Consider the following 24,033-nt stretch of genomic DNA (forward strand, 5'->3'; position numbering starts at 1 on the left):
ATGACAGCCTTACAGTTAGATACAAATCAAATAAAGAGGACATACGTCTTACCCAGGTGCTCACAGGATGCAAGTAGTTAGATGCGAATACATACCCATGTTATATAGGAATCTTTGCTCAACACCACTGTATAATTTATGGAAGTGCAATCAATTCATCGAATCTAACTATGTTATCAAGAACATTTAACCTAGAGACATCACTGTAAGCTCATCTCCTTTGTAGGACTCCTTTTCCCTCAAAAGGAGTATTCCTACAAAGTCCTCGACACCACACCTGCCATTTTGTACCTCAGCTGTTTGAATCTCATGTATAAACAGATTCTTACTTGTTTCAAGTTCCAGGCAACTAGGGTTCTCAAGGCAAGGTAGTCAAGCTTTGAATTTAGTTAATGTAAAACAGGCTTTGTAGGGTTTGGATTATAACAGCCAGGCTTCTGTTTGAAAAACTGCAATCTTTCGCACCTTCTGATGGCGGCAGTTTAATTGAAAATTAAAGCCTCTTTCTACCCTATTATTGCAAATAGCTTCAATCCCATTTATTATTCAACCACTTGCTACACCCACTTGAAAATGCTATTCTCACCTGTGTTTTTCTCAGGCTCAGAATCTGGCAATTCTGTATATTATGAGTGGTGAAAAAGTGAAGGTGGAAAATGAGTAATGTGCTTTTAATAGAGTGTTAAACGCCTGTCATGTTCCCAGCGAGCAATCAAGTAGCTGCCTAAGTCTGCTGCTCAGGAGCTTTTATGTTTTAATAGGTAACTTTGAAAGAATGAAACGTGGTCTCTGCCCATGGGGATTTATTTGATCCATGTAGATTTTTAACCTTCTCAGAGCACAAGGCAGGCATGTTTGTTTGCAGGATTTCAGGCAATATTTCAGTCATAGGTCCTTCTCGTGAGACCTACTGCTGCTAACTCCCTTGGTTCTTCTTGAAAGATCTCTTCCTGCCTCTGACTCTGCTTGCTTCAATTAGCTCCACATTTTATATCTTCAGTATTGTTTGTTTTATTCCTACAAAACCCTTTTGTATTTAATTTTTTTATTTTTAAAATAAAATTAAATTTCTCCTTTCCCTTTCACTCTTCCACCTGGCTCCATATATCCTTCCCCACTCACCTTCAAATTCATAGGCTCCTTTTTTCCCCACTAATTGTTATTGCATACAGATGTTTGTATGTATAGACATGCATTTTCCAAAGCACAACCTTTCAGTCTGTAGAACGCTACCTGTGTGCATGTTTTCAGGGTGGAGTCTTAGGTACAGGACAATCAGCTTTTATGCTTTTCCCTGGGGAAGATCACCTCTCCCACTTCCACTGTAATCATTTGCCTACTTGTTTGCTTAAGGTTTGAGGCCTAGTGCGTGTTTTCCCATCCATGTTGGAATGTGTGTTGGTGTCATCCTTGTTCAGTTCATGGCTGAGGAGTCCTGTGTGGGAGACTTTATGGGTGTAGTCTGATGCCAGGAAGAGACACAGGTTCATAGCAAGCCCCCTGGCTCTGACAATCTTTCTGCCCCTCTTTATCAGTGTTCCCTGAGCCTTGGATGCAGGAGCGTTTTGTACATGGACCCATTGGGATTGGTCACCAAAGATCTGCATTTTGATTGGCTGTTGTTCTCTACAGTAATCCTTGTGTATTGTAAAGACAATTTTCTTTCATGAGGGGTAAAGACTACACGTATCAGTTGGTATAAGAACAAATGTTTACAGAATCCTCGATGGTTGCAGAGTAGACTCAGTCCTTCAACATTAGTATGATGGCCATCAAACCAAGATTTATGTTTTCTAACCTGAGGCCAGAATATTTCCCCATATACACTAACGTCTAGTCGTAGTCGTAAAATCAAACAACCACAAGGTATTTGCTCTAACTGGTTGTAGTCTCTCAACCTGAGAAATAATTTCTCTCTTTCTCAAACAAACAAAATCCAAATCCTTCTTCCTTTCAGATGTATCCCAAATTCTAGTCTCTTCCAATACTTTCATGCTCTTTCTTGTCATTTCTCCCTGTCGCTGTCAATAATACCCAATAAATGTGACACCATGTTGTGCATTTCCGATAATTTACTGTTGTTGTCCCTAGCTTAGTGGTCTCCCTATGCAGGAAATTCTCCCTATAAACTCTCCCTATGCAGGAAATTGTCTAGATTCTCAGCACCCTGTCTATCATTTTTTTCTAGCAATTCACATCATAGTTATTAAATAAATGTGTTCTGAGTTAAACAATGACACCTGTCTAGGAAAGTTGAGTCATCTAGAAAACAAAGGCTTTCGTGTCTAATAAAAAGTATAGATTAAAAAGCCTATCAATGGTAGATGTTCTATAAGCTGCTAGTCTCAGAAAAAAAGATGAATAAAATTTAAGGGTACACTTCCAGCTAAAAACAATAAATTCAACTCTCACCTATGAAAACAATCAATAAAAATAAGAAATTGTAGTCACCTTTAAAAAATTCTAGGTCCTTCTTTCTTTGACCTCTGTCTTTGTTTGTTGGCAGAAAAAAAAATACAGATTTAAATTTCACTAGCTTTTTGCAATGCTGAAGAAAAAAAAAACAAAACAAAACTAATAGGTACTGATGAATTATTGAAATTGTGGAAATAGATTGTTTAAAAAACTGGACTCATTTCTGACAACTTATTTATTAATGGTAGTGAATCTAGTGTGAGGCTAAGAATGGAAACACATTAGAAAAAAAATTATGTGGAGCCATTTTCAAGCAGTCTGCATTATAGAAATTTCACTCCCAGACCAGTGTGAAAACTTTAAGTCATAAATCACATGTTATCATTAAGATGGATATTTCAGCATTTCAGATGGGAAATCAGAGTTGACTGGAGTACAGAAAGAGGTTTCTTAAAACCTAGACTAGACTCTAATGTGGTAATAGAACTTCACTGGAAAACTATTAGTAGAGCTCTGTTTAGAGAACTCTTGGGAAGGGATGGTCAGGAATCCAGAAGCTAGTCAAGTTTGAAGACCATCAGGTGGGTGCGGGCTTCAACTAAGAAGCACTGTGCAGAACCGTCTCTTATGAAAGAAGGATGAGCTTGTGAGGAAGTTTTTCTAAATTCTCTCTACTCTATTACACAGTAGTTCTGAAGTGTTTCTTCTTTCCAACACTTCAAAAGACCCACTGTACTAGCCCCTGACAATCTGCATGCTCATTTGGATCCACAGATATATGAACCCCATTCACATTTGACCAGTCATGCTGAGCATTTCTTGCTTGAGAGTTTGACAACAGAATAAAAAAGATTATCTGGTGTAAGTAGCCTCAGTGTCAGTCATGTCCTGTATTTTCAAAGCATCTTTTTCCTCTCCTGCTGTATTTTGCATTCATGTTATTGTTGTTTTTGTTTGTTTGTTTGTTTTTGTTTTTCCCCCTCTGAGACACAGGATAATCATAACTTGCCTAACACTCGTGATTTTTCTGCCTGGCTGTCCTCCTATACTGGGATCACAGGCGTGCAACACTATGCTAGGCTGTGTTATGCCCTTTCTAGAGTGACAACATACTTCCTCCAGTGCCCTGTATGATTGCAAGCATTGCTTCCTTTTCCTTACAAAACCTACCTCACTTTATATGTCCTATTACGAATACAGGTGATGTGTCTCAGACCACACATTCCTAACTGCTCCGACAACCACACCATGATTAACTCTTGGGTGTGAGCTAGTTCATTTTTTTCCCCTTCTTCATTTGTTCTTGTACTTCTTAATTCACCATGGAAAAGCCATCATCAGAGTTAGGCAGACTCATCTCCTTAAAATGTGATCCTGAGTAAATTCATCTTTCTAAACCATAATCCACTCACATATAAAATGGTCTGTTCTACAGATCCGTAGCTAACATTATTCTCACTCTGCTTACTGCAACAGCTTCTTTAAACCTCTTTATAGTTAATTAGCATAATCTTTCTCAAATAGATGGGATGTGAGCAAAATTCCCTAAGTGGATCTCCCCAAAAATAAACTCTAAGGAAACTTTTAGATAGACTATATAAGGAATATGTTTTCTATATCTTTCAGAACTCAACTTGTTAATCTCTCTCTTCTCTTCAAGTTCTGTGCCCTCTGAAAAACCTCCCATCATTTTTCTTTCTTTCTTTCTTTCTTTCTTTCTTTCTTTCTTTCTTTCTTTCTTTCTTAGTCCAAAGGAGCAAATGTCCCATTGTCCCATTTACTTAAAACTTGGGTTTTATTTTTTTTTCATCAATTACACTTTATTCATTCTGCATCCCCCCATAAGCCCCTCCCTCCTCCCCTCCCAATCCCACTCTCCCTCCTCCCTCTGCTTGCATGCCACTCCCCAAGTCCACTAATAGGGGAGGTTCTCCTCTCCTTTCTGATCTTAGTCTATCAGTTCACATCAAAAGTGGCTGCAGGGGTTTTATTTTAACTTTAGAAAATGTTCAAGGGGTTACAATCACTCAAACTTTTCCCTCTGCATTAATGTATATACATCTATAATGGCCAGGTTATGTCTCTATTACTTCAGTTAGTAGATTCACTTGTTGCCTGGGAGGCTTTTCCCTGGTGAGGTTATAAATACACGTGCACACGCACACACACGCACACACACGCACACACACACACACACACACACACACGCACACACACACACACACACACACACACACACACACAGGTCTGACTCGTCAAGCAAGTGAATTTCACTGGGGTTACTTCCAGGAATATGGGTGAAGTGAAAACCTGGGAACCTGGAGCACACTTCACAGCCTGCAGGCAGCTCAAGAGGTTGCAGTGTGTCCTTTCCAGAAAGCTCAGTTGGTCTTTATTTCGTGTAGGATGTTTGGCTGCTGTCTGTTACCTTGAGGCTAGGGTGGGTGGGGAGAGTCTAGTCTCAGAGCCTTCTTTGTAGTTTGGCCATACCATCTTAGAATGATTCTAAGTAGTCTTTTCTGCTAATGTACTCATGGGAAGCGAGGAGCCTGGTGCATCAGGTCAGTTTCAGGTACTTGCCAAAGCTATCATAAGATGTTAACTGTCTTAAAGAACTTTGCTGCAGGATGAATCGATCAGGAAAGAAACTGCTATACAACACCCCACCCCTTCTTTTGACTCTTACATTCTTTCTACCCCACTTCCTTGATGCTCCTTGTTAAGCCTTGGAGACGGTTGTCTAAATGTCTATCTAAAACTTAAGCCTTGGATATCTGTGCCACAGACACAATCCCTTGTTCTCAGGAGTTTTATTGATGGTTCTGAGTTGAGGCTGACAATAAGAGTCATCTATGGGCACAAGCACACATGTTTAAAGGACAGTTTCACAAGCATATCACACCCATTTTATAATAACAGTTGCAGCTGTCCCACTGAGTCTATGACCTCCCCAGCCATAGGTTTTTGTTTAACTTCCCCATATTGGATGCAAATTTTCCCCTGTAACTAAACAGGCCTTATGTCCAATCAGAAAGTTAGTTGTATCGATGACCACTTGTGCCACTGTTGTACTAGCTGGCACTTCCACTTTGGTAAAGAATTTCAGAACCACAGCTTACTCAAGTAGAAAGTTTAGGCTGACTGTTCCCCAGTACCACTAATAGCATCTTCCGGCACTACAGCATCTATCCAGCTCACCTTGAAGGGGCACTTCAGGTTCAGGCCTAGCTTTATTTCTCCAAGTCCTGATACCAGTGTGTACAATATCTTCAGCAATAGGGTCTCACCATTCAGTTCTGTCATGCAACTGACAGAACCTCCTTAGCCAAAAGTCACAGACAAGTAATGACCCCTAGCACTGCATGTTTTGACAATGTTATGACTCTGGTAGCATCTTAAACAAGACTCTGGGTCTTTAAAATATTTATTGTTAGTATCATATTATCTATATAATAAAACCTTTTCCTGCAAGACAAGGCAAGATCCTGGACCATTATTCTGTAACAAATAGTCAGTGTATAAAGAAAACCTTCATGAGTTGTTCTGAAAGTCCATTGTCATCTGGGCAGCACAAGTTTCATGTGATTCCTAAAGATCGCAACAAAGGAGATACTAGACTCAGACATAAGCAAGGTATAGTACAGTATGGAAAGGTCAGTCAATTTTCATTATTTGCTTCCTCCACAGTTCAGTCTTAGCTATCATAGTAGCATGGTTAGGAAGAACTAGCTTAATTAGCCCACCACAATGTCTTTCTCTCTAAGTCATTCTACCTCCAAAGCCTAGAGCTCTACCTTAAGGCCTGTATATGTGTCATCAGCCTTGACGAACTCAATAGGTCTGACTCAAGCTTATTATCCCTACCCAGAGTGGGGGTGGATGGACTTGTCCCTGTTGTCCACTTCTGAGAAGCCCTAGGTTGGCACTGTTGCTTTGTCTAATAGCTGTTTCTTCTCTATCCAGCACACTTGGCTGCTGGACCAACTACTTCTAATCCAAACTGGAGTAGATAGACTGGACCAACTATCTTTACTTCAGCATAAGTTTTTTCTGGAGGGAAACATGCTCACCCTAAGTCTAGGGGAATAATTACCCACCTTTGGGAGAGGGTTGAAAGTGTTCTCCTGTATGGTTCTGTCATATCATGGATGCCTGCTTTACACTGTTCCTGATGCTTTAAACTTTAAAATCTTCCATACCTCTTTACCATAGAATTTGTCTTTCTATCATTTTTATTCCTTAGGAGCTACCACTCTACCCAAATCTTGACATGTCTCTCTTAAAGATACCTAGACAGACCTATTTTCTTTGCTTTTGTTTTTTGGTTTGTTTATAGAAATCTCTGACTTTGACTTTACAGACACTCTTTACATGGTAATTAAATCACTTGGACCTGCCAAACCATGTCTTTCTTTACATAGATCTTGCCCCACTGTGGAAAAAAAAATACTACTAAAAGTCCATGTATGTTTTGAGGTGTCTGCTGAACCTTTTCTTTAACTCCTTTGTGAACATAGTTCTGTCTGACCTAATGAAAGGAGTCTAAAACATGGCTTTTCTTATTCCCAGTTCCTCAGTAGTGCTGGCCCTACACTGTGCTCCAGCTCCTAATACTTATGAGGACGGACAGAGATGACCACGTCTTACTACTAGCTCTGAAGAACCAGTCCATTGGTGACTGATTTGTCTTATACTGTCTTAGTTTATGGATCCTTTGCTTTAAGAAAGTAAGGGTAATTGTCCTGCTCAGTTTTTTTTTTTGCCTCCATGGCAGCCAGGCGAATCTCCTCTGTTCTCGTGTCCCCACAAACCAGTCTGTGACAGACTCTTCTGTTGTTTCTTTTAAAATCTTCCTAATTCCATCAATTCAAGTGCCCCACTTTCTTGTACTGGACCAGTGTTAAGGCTCCCATATGAATGCTGGGCCACAGATTTTTTTTACTAAAGTTCAGACCTGAGGGTTTTGTCTATCATTTTGACCATGTGTTCTTAGCTTTCTGATTCTTCCCGTCAGTTCCACATGTTTGGATTCCAGGAAAGAATTGTGAGTGAAGATCTAATGTAAATTCTCTTTTCCTTTTGACCTTTATATTAAAAAAAATTGTATTAAAAACACACACAGACACAGGAAGCCAAGTTGTCTCTCTCATCCTCTAGTTCATCTAATTTACCTACCAGATCAGAGGTTGGTGTGAAGGAGGATGCTGTCTCTCCCTTTCTAGTTGACATTCCTTCCTCATACAAACATGCTCTTGCTTGGCCATCATCTCAGTATCAGATGCATTTCTTAACTAGACACAACAGAGGCAAGATAGTCTCCGCTGCTGCTGGCTGACAAGCTCAAACCTTGTAGACTACTCTCACATCAAATGGCAAAATTGTCTCTAAACAGGACATTGCTTTCAGGACATTCCTGAACTCATACAGTGCACCCCACTCATCAAGAAGTCATGCCACCCCATACATACAAACAAAGTCTGCCATTCTGAGATCCCTCCTACAGACCCTCTTAATCCCATTGGCTTAACATTAGTTGCAGGTCTCATTACTCAGACCAAAAACCAGGCAGCCATTGCCACAGTAAAAATACACACACACACACACACAACAGGAAAGGTTGCTTGCATCAGAATTTTCTCTGTGAAGGTTTCCCTCTTGGGCTGGTTGGCCTCAATTGGATGCCCTGTTACCCATAGCCAGGGCCATGCCCTTACTCATTGCCAACTCATCTTTGATTCTCTGGTGTCAGTGTTCAGGCTGCAATTATATTGCATGACAGTTTTTCCTGGACACATGCTATGAATGTATCTACTCAACCCAAAAAGGGATCACAGGACAGATCAAACGCAAATACCATCAAGCAGTGAATTTTGTTGAGGTTACTTACAGGAATATGGCTTGGGGGTTGCGTACAGAAGCAAAAATGTCTCAAAGGCAGCTGCATCACCTAAGCCCACTGTGCAAGGGTGATAGCTCACAAAATCTGGGAAACTACAGTACACTTCAAAGCCTGCACTCGGCTTAATTGCTTGGAGATTGTGCTTTCCCGGTAAGTTGGTTGTTTCTGACAGGCTTCTTGTTTCTTCTAGGAAATGTAGCTGTTCCCTGCAGCTGAGAGTGTATCAGAGACTTTCTTGCATCCTGGATGGTCTCAGACTGACTCTCAAAAATCTTTTCTGTGTATCTATACTCTCGGGGAAGCATGAGTCTAGAGAATCTGATCAGTTTCAGAGACTTCTGGAAGCTATTTGAGCTGTTGACTTTTTGTTTGAGGAGCTTTCCTACAGTATGGAGTGTTTCAATATCAGAGGCAACTGTTTCACAACACAACTGAAACTTCTATTGAACTCATGGGCAGACCCTGAGCAGATATACAGGGGAGGAAGCTCCAACCAACTGTTATTTAGAGCCACTGGCAGGATGTGTGTGGTTTAATGTCTTCATTCAGCAGTTTTCCCTTGGAGAAGAATGGAACCCCATTGCTTCTCTGTTCTGTCTGTGTGATTGAGAACTTCACCTCCACACAAGCACATTCCAGAATGGCATTTGGGATAATCTGGTACAGCATGCTGGGGAGAGGCGGTCAGAGTCATTCTGCAGACTTTGAGAGCAGCTTCTGTTTTATGAACTACATAAGGCTGTGCCTCATCTTCCATATTGTCAGTGTCTGCTAAATGAGCTCCTAGGAAGATTCTGTCATCTAGGAAAACCCCTATATATTGAAAAATAGAATGATGCTTTAGATTTTGGTAAAGACAGGGCTGCCTCTAAAAGTGATTTCTGAGACCCTTCGGATGGCCATTACATCAGATGTGCTGGAGACAAAGAGGTGTAAGAAGAGAACTAGTGAAATAAACAATGCCAGATAGCACCACCAAACTCCATGCTAGCAGCACTGTGTTGGATTTGTTCTGCTAACAAATGAATTGTTAATCAGTGCTACATATAAATTTATGTCAACAATAATTACAAGTAACAATGCACTGGGCTTTTAAGATATAGCTGGTTATGATACAGATTACCAGGGTCAGGTAGCAAATGTTCATTAGGAACCAGTAAGGTAGAAGGATTTATAAGGTTCATAAAAATTCAGAAATTATGAGTTTTCTTTCCTTGATATCTTTAAGGAGAAAGCTAACTGCCTGGCTGTGGTTAAAAGATATTATTTGTTTGATTGGGTTCTTTGGTTCCTTTTTAATTATTGCCCACTCTCTTTTCTTCAGTGTTAAGACCGTAAGGATCAGAAGTGATAGAATGTTTAGAAATAAATGCATGAATATTTATATGTTGTATTATGGCATGTAAATTATACATATTATTTTGCATACATGTTTAATTAATGAAGAAACATGTTTACATTGAATTGTTTTATCGACTGGCATCTATCATCTCCATATTTAGAAGTCCAGATAAGTCTGACATTGCTATATTTATTTAGTGCTCAGAAAAAAAATGCATTATTTTCCTACCTTTGGCAGTTTCTTAAGAAACCATCCGCAACGTGTTGATCAAAGTACACTTTTGCCTCAGGTTTAATTATCGATACTCATAATTAAATTGAGATGTGCACCAAAAGCAAGTATTTAGGGTAAAGAAACCATCCATATAAATTCCTCAAGCACAGTAGGCCTTGACTAACAAATACCACACAAATTTGTCATTCCCTTTCCTTCCTATAGTACATCGTCATCCACAACTATATGGTCACAGTACGCATTACACCTACCCATGGAATTCTAGACTAAACTTCTGTTTTGATTTCTAAAAATTCTTATACATTTGTCCTCTAAGCAGGTGTGAACTCCATTCACACTAAATGGTGTACAGACAAAAATCAGAATAGAGAAAAAAACCTGATCTTTTATGTTTTATGTTTAAGGGATACAAACATTGTTTTCTCCCTCTGGGAAACTTGAAGTCATTTACTGAATTCTCCCTCTTTTGCAAATTATTGCTCCTAGAATGTCTCTAGGAGGCAAATGCAACCAAAGGTTTTGAAAAGGGAAAACAATAGGAATTTACTCAGCACCAAACTTCGTATGTGATGAGGACATTAGCTGCTGTTGCACCGGAAGCAGTTATGTTTTCCTTCACACAATGATGTATTTGTGTTTATTTAAACACAGCGCATTGGACCTTAGAAAAGAATGAGCAGCTGCTTTCTATTAATATGTATATGAAAACTCTTGGGTGCTAGTTATTGTTCCGTTCTGTGGTTTTTGATGCACTGATATCTTTGTTCAAAGTCAGCAGTATTATCAACCACATGATAAATTGATCCCTCACACACCTCTCTTCCTTCTGACAAATCATCTGTTTTAAATATATCTCAATGTGATCTGTGTGTTGGGCAGCAAAATTGTATTCAGGTGGCATTAATGGATCTTCTTTATCCACTGGTGTACAAGACATAAAATCGATGCAATTTTCATCATTACCCCCAGAATTATTCTCAGAAAACCAATTCTAAGATGGAGAAGATAACTTCGTGCTCTGCATCCTTGGGAGGCTGTGCAGCACATATTTGTCAGATGACCCGTCTGCCCATTTGATTTAGATTATGGCCCATATGTATTTCTCTGGGAATTGATAGTGTAGACCCACTGAATGCCCATTCAGAGAAGATGGATTCAAGATGAGATTACAGCTACCACATCCAACTTCCTAAACGTCCTCTGCACATTAATGTCCCACTCTCCTTCCTCAACCTATAAACATCCACAGGAAAAAAGCTAGACCCTTGCACCAAAACCCAACACAATTCATCATTCCTAGATTTCAAAGATTGTTGATCACGGAAAATGCTCTCCATCTGTGTGCTGCAAGTGAGAACATCAAATTAACATCAATATAGCTCCACTTTACACAAACAGACATGCACAGACACATGTATATGCACTCATGCACATACACACACTCACCATTCCACAATAAAAGTATAGAGACAATGGTATTGTAAGTGGCTACTGAGAAGAAAATCATAATGAAAAACTGTAAAGATACAATAAATTAAAATGCACAGTATTTATTAAACATTGAAAAGCATATCAACTGGCAGGAGTCTCTCCTCCAGTATTAAAAACTCTTCAAAGGTGCCAGTGGGATCAGCATCAAGGAGAAACTCATTTTCACATCCCCCAAAGGCAGCCAGAGGACTTCCGCCTTTCCCATCTTCAGTCCTGAGAGCAAATGACTAGGAGGCCACAGACACTTGAGCTTGTTTTCAAATTCAGTCTGGGAGCCTTACAAACTTTTAATGTCCAGAGACTCGGTATATTACATAAAAAGTAATTTGAGGATTCTAAAATTTTAATTATTAAATTTCTAATGCAACACTACTAAGGTATCACATTATTTTTTGCAAGGTTCCCTTTTAAATAATACCAAATAAGTAAAAAGGAAAAATCTGCTAGTGTTGTATAGAAATAGATGGATTATGTTGTGCTTAAGTCATTAAACCCAAAGTGAATTACCAACTAACAATAGCTAGGTATTATTAACGATGAATAGGATTATTTAAGCTTTAGATATAATGAACCAGCGCTAGCTGTTTATATCACAGGACACAATGTTAATACATCTTTTTCACTCCCCCTTCCATGAGAATCCAGAGCTATTCTTTTGTGTAGCAAGCATTCAATAACTGTTGAATAAGATATTACCATCTAATTCCCCTTTAATGAAACAGAGACCTTTGGGATAGGGCTGTAGTTTGAATATGAACATTGACTGACTTTCACTCCAACAGCCTTCCAAATTCCAATTACTCCTCTGTTTCTGTAAGTCAATGCTTATGAGATCAGCCAGGTTAACTGAACATGTTATATACCAATCAATAGCAGTAAGTTCTCAAACATGTGTTTGCCTGCCTAGCAGCAGCAGTCATGGCTATCATTTCCTTTAGGTCTTTAATAGTTTTTCATTTGCTAACTTCCCGGGATTTGCCTGACAGTGGTCGAGGCATATTTTGTTACTATTGCTATCATTATTAATATTAGTATTTATTTATTACTTACCCATCAGAAAAGTCTCTTTGATGTCTGAAAAGAATCTCTCAGAGAAAGGAAATTTAGCACAAAAATTAAAGCTCAATTCCATGTATTTAGATCAAGATGTCTTAGGGTCATCAATATCCTGAAAATGAGTTTAGTGTTTTCCCAGTGAACTGCTATAAGATATCTAAATTACCATAAATCCAATCTTCCTCATTGATTATATCATGGTTTCTAAAAGGCACTTTCTGTTGGGCTCATTAAGAGTTTTTAATTTTATTTTGTGGTATCAGTTTAGTCAACAACAACAAAAAGCTAGCCATGTCAACATTCTGGATTTTAAGCCACATGCTATTTAGAAGCACTCCAGCTGTGCCTTTATCTAAACAATCTGGCCTATATGATATCAGTAGTTTCTACTTACTCATTTCTCGATGCAAATCCAAAGGATTCCAGACCCATACAGCTTCCTGTCTGCATTATACATGGAAGAGCTTGTGAACTTGTTTTTACATCTTTCCACGGACTAGCAAAGAGAGTTAGAAACTTCATTAAAAAGACATTTATCAGGAGGCTGGAGGAAGAGGAAAATCCTCTCCAGGCTATCTACCTAATTTCCAGCCAATATAGGCTTACTCCCTACAGGAGTCATTTATTGTTGTTACTGGCCTCAGTGATTAGGTTGTTAGGGTGTCTTTTGGCTGACTGCTTTGAAATCTAGCTGCTTTCAGTTGCCTCAAAATATTCTGTAATATTCATACAGAACTTCCGTTTCACTTGATTTCTTCCAGCATTGATGGCACAATGTGCTGTGGGCAAAGCTTCTCTGTGTTTCTTGAAAATTTAGATACATCAGTTACATAAGCCAGGTATATGGGAAAACGTTAGGACCATCCACAGATGAGCTACCAAAATGTCCACAGCCTCTTCCCATTTAAACTGTTCTTTTTTACAAGCATACCCCAACTTCCCTACTTTATATGTACATGTACAGAAACTTCATCCTAATTTCTATTTCCTTTCAAACTCACAGACAAAAACCAGCAGAGTTTAAATATAACATTTTATGTGAAAAGCATGATTCACTGTGATTGAATTAATTTCTCTCATTTTTTATTGGAAGCTTGTTGTCCATGCTAACTTCAGCAGAGAACTGATATCCAAAGAGTTTTTAAAATTCTGCTCAGACAGTCAATGAACAGAACACTAAGTTGCTCCTACACACCTCTATTGCAAATAAAGTAATGATATGCTCAGGGAACACTAGTGAAAAGAATTTTAGGTAGGCAAAAGTATTTCACAAGGTTCCTTGTAAGTCAGAAAGATAAAGAACATATAAACTATTAACAGAACCGAAGGAAACCACTCCAGAAACAGATGCTGTGTGCTGAAATGTGTTTGCATAGAGAGTCAAGTCACTGATGGTTTTCTATGACTGCTTTGCCTAGATGTTCTAAACAGCAAAGCTAATCAAATAATTACAGTTCTCTGCATCTATGGATAGCATGAAGGGTCATCTGTAACACCTCATCACTGGTCAAGTTATTATCCAAGTATTTTTGATGAATCTGTGGCTCACGTTTTTAAACACGATGCTCACATCTGTTTCACACCTGTGAGAGGCAGAATTCCCAATAATATTCTAAGGAAGGAGCCTTCTTTTCTCTGTGTGTTGCCAACAGATCTGTAGACTATGAGTGTGGACAACTTGATCACATTCTTTGCTTTCTGTCTAGTCAGTATTTATTGTCAGGCACCTTACTTGGCACATCACAGCACCAAAAGTACTCAAAGCCAAGCTGAAAATGAAACAAGTTTTGGCCTGGTAAGACAGCGAAGGAAACTTGCTAAAAATCTGCGACAAGTGAGAGGCAATAAAATCTGGCTGGACCTAGGAGCCATAACACAGGTCATATTTGTTCTGAAGTCTCCGGGGGAGAGAGGGAAACATTTAGTATAGCAATGCCACACCTTTTGTGTTTGTTTCTTGATACTTTATTATAAGTGTTGAGAGGAAAAGAAAAGAAAAAAGAAACAAAGGAGATTCCTTCCCAGAAAAGAGTTGAATTTAAATGGTTTAAGTGTGACAGATTTTTCTTACACATTGGAAAAATAAAATTCATAGAAGTAGCCCAAGTAATTCTGCTCATAAACTGTGTATTAAGAATTTTTTCTTTGTCTTTTCAGTTTGTTTTATTTGTAGTTCCCTGGGTGACGTCTACTAACATTCTAATGTGCTGATATACACAGGTCGTCATGGAGATGGAGGTTATTGGCCAGTTGATACTAACTTGATTGACAGAAGCACTCTCAATGGTAAGTATATAAATTGAGTTCCATTGGATTAGATACACTAATTACATGGTTAATTCTACAGTATCCAAAACAAATTTTCTGTTGACTAGGGTGAAAACTGTGGACTTAGGGTTTCACTGCGGTGATAGAAAAATGATATTGTTAGGAAACTTCACACCTTCTATGAGGAAATGATGACAATTAGAGGTGACAGGTGCATGGAAAAATAATTAGAACAGTTCCAGGCAGGACTATGTAATTATAAATGATACAAGTCTTTCCTAGTTTGCTTTCTAATATGCTGAGAAAACACAGACCAAAAACAAAAACAGAACAGACAAACAATAAAAACTTAGGAAGGAAGAGTTTTATTTCAGTATATAGCTTATAGTGCATTACAGAGGGAACTCATGCGGGAGCACTAGTCAGGAACCTGGAGGCAGGAACTGAAGCAGAGGCCATGGGAGAAAGCTGCTTACGAGGTTAGTGTCTGTGAGTTGGTTTGGCTGTTTTCTTATATAGCCTAGGAGCATTTGCCCAGGAATGGCACCACCCATAGTGGGCTGGGCCTACCACATCAATCATTAATCAAAAAAGTGAGCCACAGACCTGCCTAAAGCCCAATCTAATGAAGGCATTTTCTCATTTGTGGTTCCCTCTTCCCAGGTGACCCTACTTTATGTCAAGTGGACAAAAAAATAAAAATAAAAATAAGCAGCAGATTTAATAAATACTTAGATTTTAAAATGTGGTAGAGTGTTTCAAATATTCACAGCAGTCCTATTTATTGGAGAGAGATAGTGGCTAAAGATCAAAATAAAAGCAACTATGTTTGATAAAGTTTCTAAGACTTTTTGCCATGTAAATCCTATAATATTTTATTAGTTGTCCTCTGCGCTCTCAAGTTTTGGCATTTCTCTTGCTTCTTCCATCGAAGTTCTTCCGTACAACTATGGGCTTTTAGTGTGACCCCATGGAGGAGAGCCCAAGTAATGACCACAGTGCAGACTGAAAACCACATTCCACAAGCCTGTCTCAGTTTTACTGCTACAGAGTCTCTGAAAGGACAACTGATCTCCAGCCTAAGGACTGATGTGTGATGCTTATCATTGGAAAACATGTTTGACTTATTAAAAACAAACCAGCTACTTAAGATATAATAATATCTGTTACCATATATCAAAATATAAGAACCTAATGTGCTTCAGTTTCATCGCACAGTTGAAACCTCCTGCATGTCTCTGCAACACTGTATAGTTTCTAACCATTTTCAGTTCCTCGATGTACTCTTTCATTGGATGTTTCCTACACATAACTATGTAAAGAAATAATATATAATTTCACACATTTAGAAAGTTATGAATATATCAATTACTCTTTAAATTTTCTATGGAGCATGCTATGATTTGTCCTTATTTTTAAGGTTGTTAATATTTACCCATGTGTTTAAGATGGTTCTTAGTCATTTTTCTTCACCAATGTACAATATTTTATAACTAATAGAATTATTTAACAATAATAACTATTTTAGCAGGTTTGTATGAGAGATTTGATAAAGGAACAGATACATATCCATTTGGGTAGTTTCCTATTAAAGGATACAAGTGGGAAGCCAAAATTATTATTTAAATTTTTTTCTGGTTATAAAATTAGAATAAATAGCTAAATTAGCTATTGTGTACTATAATCAAATGCATCAGTTTTTCCAAGAGATATCAGTATACCAGTATACACATATATGAGTGTGTCTGTGTGTGTGTGTGTTTATATAACAAGGTGCTTGTTCTACTGTCCCACAACAAATGATAGAGTACATTAATAACTTTTCAACTTTGCAGTACAAATTCCTCTGCTATTAATGCACTTTAGTTTAAAATAGACAAATACCTTTACTTTCATTTACATTACCCAGGTGGAAAGGGCAGAGTATTAAACTACCAAACTGAGATGGTGAGAAATTCTGTGGATAAACAGAACTTGTTTTGCTTTGTTTTTAAGGTTGACACACACACATAGATAGATAGATAGATAGATAGATAGATAGATAGATAGATAGATAGATAGAAGGGTTCTAATTCTAGAGTCCACTTAAGTAATCAACACCTTCCTGTAGACTCATTCTACAATGCCAGCAAGATGTCTCCGTGTATAACAGTGCTTGCCACCAATCCTGAGTTCCTGAACCACATAGTGAAAAGATAGAAATGAAGCCAATTGTGTTCATCTGCCCTAAAACAAGCATTCTCCCCCCACCACACGCACATACGCATATCCACACAATATGTCTACACCGATATATATACATATGAGTAAGTAAAACTATGAGAATCATTCTAATGTACCAATTTTGAAATGACAGTTGTATGAAGTTGTTTGAGTAGGAATTCGTTCCTGGTTATAAGTATGACCACAGGATAGTACTTTCTGAAGTAGAGAATAGCAGAAGATTAAATAAGGATTCCACACTCATAATGGAGAAAGGGTAATTATCCCCTCGTAGCTTCCAGGATTGCTAAGCAGTAGATGTAAATGTTAATGGTGGAAACAAGTGTGAACCACAGGCAAAACTGTGTTCTCTCTGTGTCCGGAAGGCCTTGAATGTGATTTGGCAACTAAAATGGCAATTTATTCACAATTGCCTAAGAATACAGAATTCTCAGAGTTCTAAGAATAAGGAAATTTTTTACTAGAGATTTCTGTTTCAACGTGTATATGCTTCTTAATGTATATGCATAATCAATTAGAAATTGATCTGAATAACTCTTAGCTGCTTGCATTTTTAACTTCTTAAATATTGCAGTCTCCAGGGTACGTCAAACTTAAGAGTTTTGTTTAACTTCTTGAAGTTTTCCTTCAAAATTAAATGAGATTTTTGCTTAAAAAGAAGCTCCAAACTAAACCTGACATGAATATGTCAATCAGTAGACTTTTTCTGTTTAAAGGAGTCAGTCCTCAGATAAAAAGGACAGTGATTTGAAGAAATGCTTGCCATGACATGCATTCTTCTTTACTGTTTAAGATTCCTAGTGAGGCTAAAATTATAATTAAATTTGACGTAACAAATATTACCTTACAGAGCATCTTCATGGAGGTAAAAGAGATAATGACATTCAGTGGCTTCCAGCCAGTTCATATAAACTGTTGGCATTATCCCTCTCACTTTTCTCCATCACTTCATGATGTTTTAGAAATATTATGCTAAGTGAATGAGACTAATGATGTACCTGCAATATGTCTAGATTAGCTACTGGAGAGACAAATTATTATGCTGACTGATTACAGTGAACTGAAAACCACTAGACACGTGGATGGTGAAAAGGAAATTTAATCTCTTTCCTCTACTATTTTGCTAGCAGAATAATTATGGTAAATATGTGATCTGACATAAGTCTTGGCTAATTATATATAATCCCTTAAAGGGCTATGAAAACTGAGATTCCCAGTTAAAAGCCTAGTAATGTGTTAAGGTTTGGGAAAGAGATTTTTTTTCAAATTAGATATGTAAGTGAAACCCCTGAAGGCAAGGCTTCAGTCAGCCTTAAAGAAATCTTAATTGACAAAAATAACTTCACATGTTTTGTCCTTAAACCTCTCACACAGTGAAACCACATACATCTCCCTTAGACTGACAGAATTATGGGTTTTTGGTTTTTCTGTTTTTTGTTTTGCTTTGGTTTGGGTTTTGATTTTTTTTTTGTTTTGTTTTGTTTTGTTTTTGGGGGGGGCTCTCTTTACATTTGCTGGGTCCATCCTTCAAAGCATAGTAATAAAATAATAGCTTATTGTCAGGATACTTGAAGCAGTTGCAAATACATTTAGACCTTGCTAATCGTTTTATATTATTTGGTTTTTTCTTGCCACACTTTTAAAAATTAAAATCTGAATTTCAACTTTAAAACAAATGAGAATTCATAAATTCCCTTATAGTTGTAAGCTCTTAATTAAAATGTAGAAGCTAAAGAGGCTTCTTAAATATTTTCTTATGTCAAGTAGTATCAAAGCTAAATATTTGGTGATATGGTACTATTTCAATTTTATGATGCATTTAATTTTTAGACTAGACTCCACATTTTTTCTTGATGCTGAACATGCCTCAATTTGTAAACTCACAATTTGCAATGTACATTTTTTGAATGACAAAAACCATAAAAATTGCAGCAACTCAATCCTGCTTATTCGCAAGGAAGCACCAATTCCCTTTGCAGGTAGCTCTTCCTGGAATTTGCAAAAGTCACTTTAGCCAATTTGATCAAGATATCTATATTTCCTACAAGACATTATTCTATTGACCTCAATTTTGAAACAATTTTAAACTTGACATGTTTCAGTACTTCAATTCGTTATTATTAATAAAAAGATGAAATTATTAATTAATTTTTAAATACTCAGAATTGTTGGGTTTTTCTTTATTTTCTTTTAAATTAACATATATAGGATGTCAGCTGAGAGACCATGACTTGGATATGAAATTTATTTCAAGAAACTATTTTTCTTAGAATGCAATCACATTTTTCAACTACTCAAAATTAAGTCATCTAAAGTCCTACATGTTTCTGTGAAATGATTGTCCTGAGACTGGTAAGTTATTATTAGAAACTCAATGGTCTAGGCAGATATTTTACTGCCAATGGGAAGATGCAGCAATGCCTTTCAGACACAACAGGATTGGTACCCATTCTAACTCAGAGACTCTAGCAGTATATACAAGACCTTCAAACAAGACAAAATCCCAAAATTGAGAAGGGGAAGTAGACACAAAATCTCACCTTTAACCAAGAAGCTATTTGCTGGCAAAGCGATAATCAGTCTTCCCTTACAGAGCATCACTGGCATATCACCACACTCCAGGGCAGGCTCTATGTAGTTGACCAACACAAAATGGACTCAGTGGATGTTTTTTCTCAATAATCAGCATAAAACTCTGCCCTAAATCCATTTCTGGAAATGATCCAAGGTGGCTGCATTTAGTGTAGTCAACAGGTTACACTAGCACAACCACAATCTAATTTAGAACATTTCTGTGAACTGAAAAGAAGCTCAAAACCATCATCTGCTTTTCCCATCACCTCTTTTTCCATCCATTGGCTATCACTAAGATACGTTCTTTTTCCATTGACTTGCCTACTTGAAATGTTTTATAAAAGTGGAATGAAACACTATCCAACCTTTAGTTGATTTCCCTTGGCTTCTACACTGTGACATGACTCCATTCTTTTTTTGTGTCTGGGTAAGATATGTCACTTTGTTGTTGTTGTTAATGGACTTACATAGTTTCTACTTAGGGATTATTTTTAATAGTTCTGTTAATAAAATGTTTCTGTTGAAGTTTGTATAATTGATTTCACTTGAATCATTTTGTTTCCTCGTTGGGCTTCAACAGTAAGAACTCTTGACAGTTCGATGAGCAGTGGTGACTACTCCTACCTAAACCTGAACCCTCGATACTTCTTTTTTCCCCCAGAACCACCCATTGGACAGATGCACCCTCCGCATGGCAGTGTCACTCCTCAGAAGAACAGCAACCTGCTGGTGATAACGGTGGTCACCGTTGGCGTCCTCACAGTGTTGGTCGTGGTGATTGTAGCTGTGATTTGTACCCGGCGTTCTTCAGCCCAGCAGAGAAAGTGAGTAGCAACTGATTCCCAAGAGAAAAAGAGTCACCTCCTTCTTAGGCTCTATTCTTGATGGCTCTTTCTCTCTCCCCCCCTCCTTTCATATTTCACTATGTCTCTAGTTGACCCCGGCTAAACCCACCTCTGTCTATTATAAGCATCCAATTAAGTTACAGCTAGACTTGCAGATTTTACAACACATTCCCCAGAGACCATCTTGCATTTTCTGTTTGCTTTTGCTTCTCAGATTCTTCTGTAAATAACACTCAGAGAAGGACTCCACCAGGCCTCTGCTTTAGCCCTCTCCATAATTGCTTCTAGACAGTTGGAGATATTGTTCCCCCAGAGTACTTATTTATCACATTTGACAGGGAGGCCTGCAGGCAGGTAATCAATGCTTGTTGAATGGATGACTAAATACAGCATATCAAACTCAATGTCATTACAAATATAGGGAATGCTTGGCTCTTAGACATTAGGAAAGAAAGAAGACTCCGGTACTTTGAAAAGGTTCCTATGTCTTGTCTATGTTTAAATGTCAGGAAATAACACTGGCTATAGCTTCAAAATATTTTCATATTTTACAGTTCTTGATTTTACTGTATAGAAAAGGTCGCATACAAAGTCAAGAATAAACATATTGTTTGCACACAACTCAAACCTTCCAAAAATGCCTTGGAACCAGCACATTTGCCTGTGTTTGCAGATTCTGGAAGTCACCAGAATCACCTAGCTTATTTGACTTTCCAGTTTTTGTCAAATCCAGTCTGATAGGTATTTTCAGTTACTCCCTCTCCATGGATGGCTTGAATGTCTTTTGTTCCTTTTCCTTTTGTTTTGTTCCTGGCCTCAGGCTTGTGCTGACTTAAAGCCGGAGGCTGAGCTGTAGGTGGCTGGCTTGACAGCTCTTCTCTATATTCATTGTCAACAAAGATCCTCCAGCATGTCATTTTCCCTCTTCTCTCATGCCTGGTCTCTCCCTTGCTCTCTTATTCACCCTGTAGCTCTATTGATGGTCTCTATTGTGTCCCCCAGAACTCTGCGTAAAAGCAGAACAGGTGACAAATCCATCCTGAAGAAAGCACCAGGGAGGCACAGAGGCAGCCTGTGCATTTAGTTCATATCTAGTAGCCATCATGGGTTGCACTGTCTGAAACGAGTAATTACTGCTGTTCCAGTACACTGTCTGAAAGAAGAGAACTGATGGATGAACTTAAAAAGTGTCTTTAGGTGTGAGCCTGAGACATGTTCTCTCAGAGTCCACAACACCTAATAAAGATCAGGAACAAGAACTGATTGAGCGAATGCCTTACACTTCCTTTATAATACTTGAATGTAAATAATTTATCAAGAATAGAAGTTTATTTTGGATTCAAAGTTAATGTCAAACCAAGATATAACACTGCAAGTGTTAATGTATAGTGAGAATCAACTACCATGGTGACAGTATGCAAGGTGACAAAGCAGAACAAGTAAACAAATGTGGAAGAAAGGTGACATGACAGGACAGGCAGCAAGAGACAAGAGGTAGCCCTATTTTGAAAGCTTCATGAGCCTGCTTCCATGATTAGGAAACCAAGACCACAAAATAGAACCCATCCCTGAAATAAAAGCCTTCATCTTTTAAGGGGTCTGCACACCATCAACAGTGTCCCCTTAGGGACCAGCCTCAATATGAGTTTCCCTGGCGGGATTGGGAAGGGGCCAGGGAGGGCGCTACAGCTGGAATACAAAGTGAAAAAAATATCATAAAAAAGTAAAGAAAAATTATGTATAAATCATGGAGGTAAGACCTTGAAAATTCCCTGGCTTGGTGTTCCTAAGAAGAGTTGCTCAGATTTGGCATGGTGTGTCATCAAGGGATCCAGTCTCTGAGACAGAATCAAGATGAATTCCCATGAAGGGGAAAGGACAAATGTGATAAATGTTCAGTATTTGTTAAAGCACTGGCACATTTGTGAATTTACCTCAATTTAACAATAGGGTATGTAGGTTTAGAGTTTCAGTTTCACTTGCTTCCCTCATTATTTGATGGTCATACTGGCTGATGAGCTATGGTACTGGGTATGTACCATCTCTCTATGGGGAAAATGTCTGTTCTGTAAGGGCATAAAACTAAAACATCTGTGCCAATGAGTTCTAGGCTCTTCCCCACTTTTTCTTCTAACCGATTTAGTGTATCTGGTTTTATGTTGAGGTCTTTGATCCACTTGGACTTTAGTTTTGTGCAAGGTGATAAATACAGACCTATTTTCATTTTTCTGCATGTAGACATCCAGTTGAACCAACACCATTTATTGAAGATGCTGTCTTTTTTTCCATTGAATGGTTTTGACTTCTTTGTCAAAAATCAAGTATATGAAAGAAGGGGGAGTTAGTATGACCTGGAGAGAACAGGAGCTCCACAAGGACCAAATATATCAGGGCAGAGGGGTCTTTTATGAGACTGTTTCTCCAACTAAGGACCATGTATGGATATAACCTAGAACCCCTGCTCAAATGTATCTCATGGTTGCTCAGTATCCAAGTGTATACCCTAGTAAGGAGAACAGGGATTGTCTCTGACATGAACTCAATGGCTGGCTCTTTGGCCTCCTCTCCCTCACCCCCAGGGAGGAACAGCCTTGCTAGGCCACAGAGGAGGACATTGCAGCCAGTCCTGAAGATACCTGATAAGATAGGGTCAGATGGAAAGGGAGGAGGACCTGCCCTATCGGTGGATTTAGAAAGGAGCAAGGAGGAGACAAAGGAGGGAGGGCGGGATTGGGAGGGAATGAGGGATGGGGCTACAGCTTGGATACAAAGTAAATAAAACTGTGATTAATATAAAAAAAATGAAAATTATAAAAAACAAACCTAAAACTTGTTAGTCTATTGAGAGCACCTCAGATCAACTTGACACCCACAGGAAACCCTTTGGGATAATACGACCTTGAAAATTTTATCTTGAAAGGATAGTGTGCCACATAAGTAGCTAAGTAGCTGGTGAAAATAGAAAATAAGGGAACAAAGAAAGGATCCTGTGGGTGACTGAGGACCCAAAGAAATTGAACTTTGTTTTTTTGTTTTGTTTTGTTTTTCCTTTTTCTCACTCACAAAATATCTTGATATAATTTCGTATGTTTTCTCATTTCATCACTGACAGATCCACTGACTTTAGTCTTTGCTGCAGTACCTTGCAGAGTCTTGGCAAGATGGATCAGCGTAATGGTCCCTGCTACCAAACCGAAGACCCTAGTACAATCTCTGGAGCCCACAGGGCTGAAGGATAGAGCTCACAGTTTCCTCTGCTCTCCACACCCACTCTATAGCACACAAGCATAAGCACATACATACTAAATGAGTATGATTTTAAAATGACATACAGATTGGTCTGGTGTTGTATATATATATGTGTGTGTGTGTGTGTGTGTGTGTGTGTATGTATAATGAAGAGTTCTTTGTGTGTTCATGTTATCATTGCATGTATGATATCTGTGTGATAAACATTAACTATTTAACTAAAAATATCTTTCATACAAATAATGAATGTGATAAACATTAACTATTTAACTAAAAATATCTTTGCAATTACCCACTAACTTGATATCATTCAAAATATTTCTGTCGGAGGCAAGGCCTCCAATACTTTGGACCTTCTGCTTTTTCAGCCTACTGTACTGAATCCTGCTATACTCTTTTTAACTCCAGCAAAGCAGGAATTCCCAAAGCCATGCTGC

General features: G+C 38.2%; 1 protein-coding gene across 2 annotated transcripts in view; it reads left to right on the forward strand.

The window, feature by feature from the left end:
* The window catches only part of Dcc (DCC netrin 1 receptor), a 1,165,274-nt gene that overhangs the window by 1,072,051 nt on the left and 69,190 nt on the right, over positions 1–24,033 (forward strand). For both annotated transcript variants that reach the window (XM_060377064.1, XM_060377065.1), the window contains exons 22-23: positions 14,658–14,723; positions 20,164–20,326. In XM_060377064.1, coding sequence (XP_060233047.1) covers positions 14,658–14,723; positions 20,164–20,326 — 229 coding nt within the window. The remainder of the gene's footprint in view (positions 1–14,657; positions 14,724–20,163; positions 20,327–24,033) is intronic.

Source organism: Meriones unguiculatus, chromosome 2, assembly GCF_030254825.1.
Source record: "Meriones unguiculatus strain TT.TT164.6M chromosome 2, Bangor_MerUng_6.1, whole genome shotgun sequence".
Classification (NCBI taxonomy): domain Eukaryota; kingdom Metazoa; phylum Chordata; class Mammalia; order Rodentia; family Muridae; genus Meriones; species Meriones unguiculatus.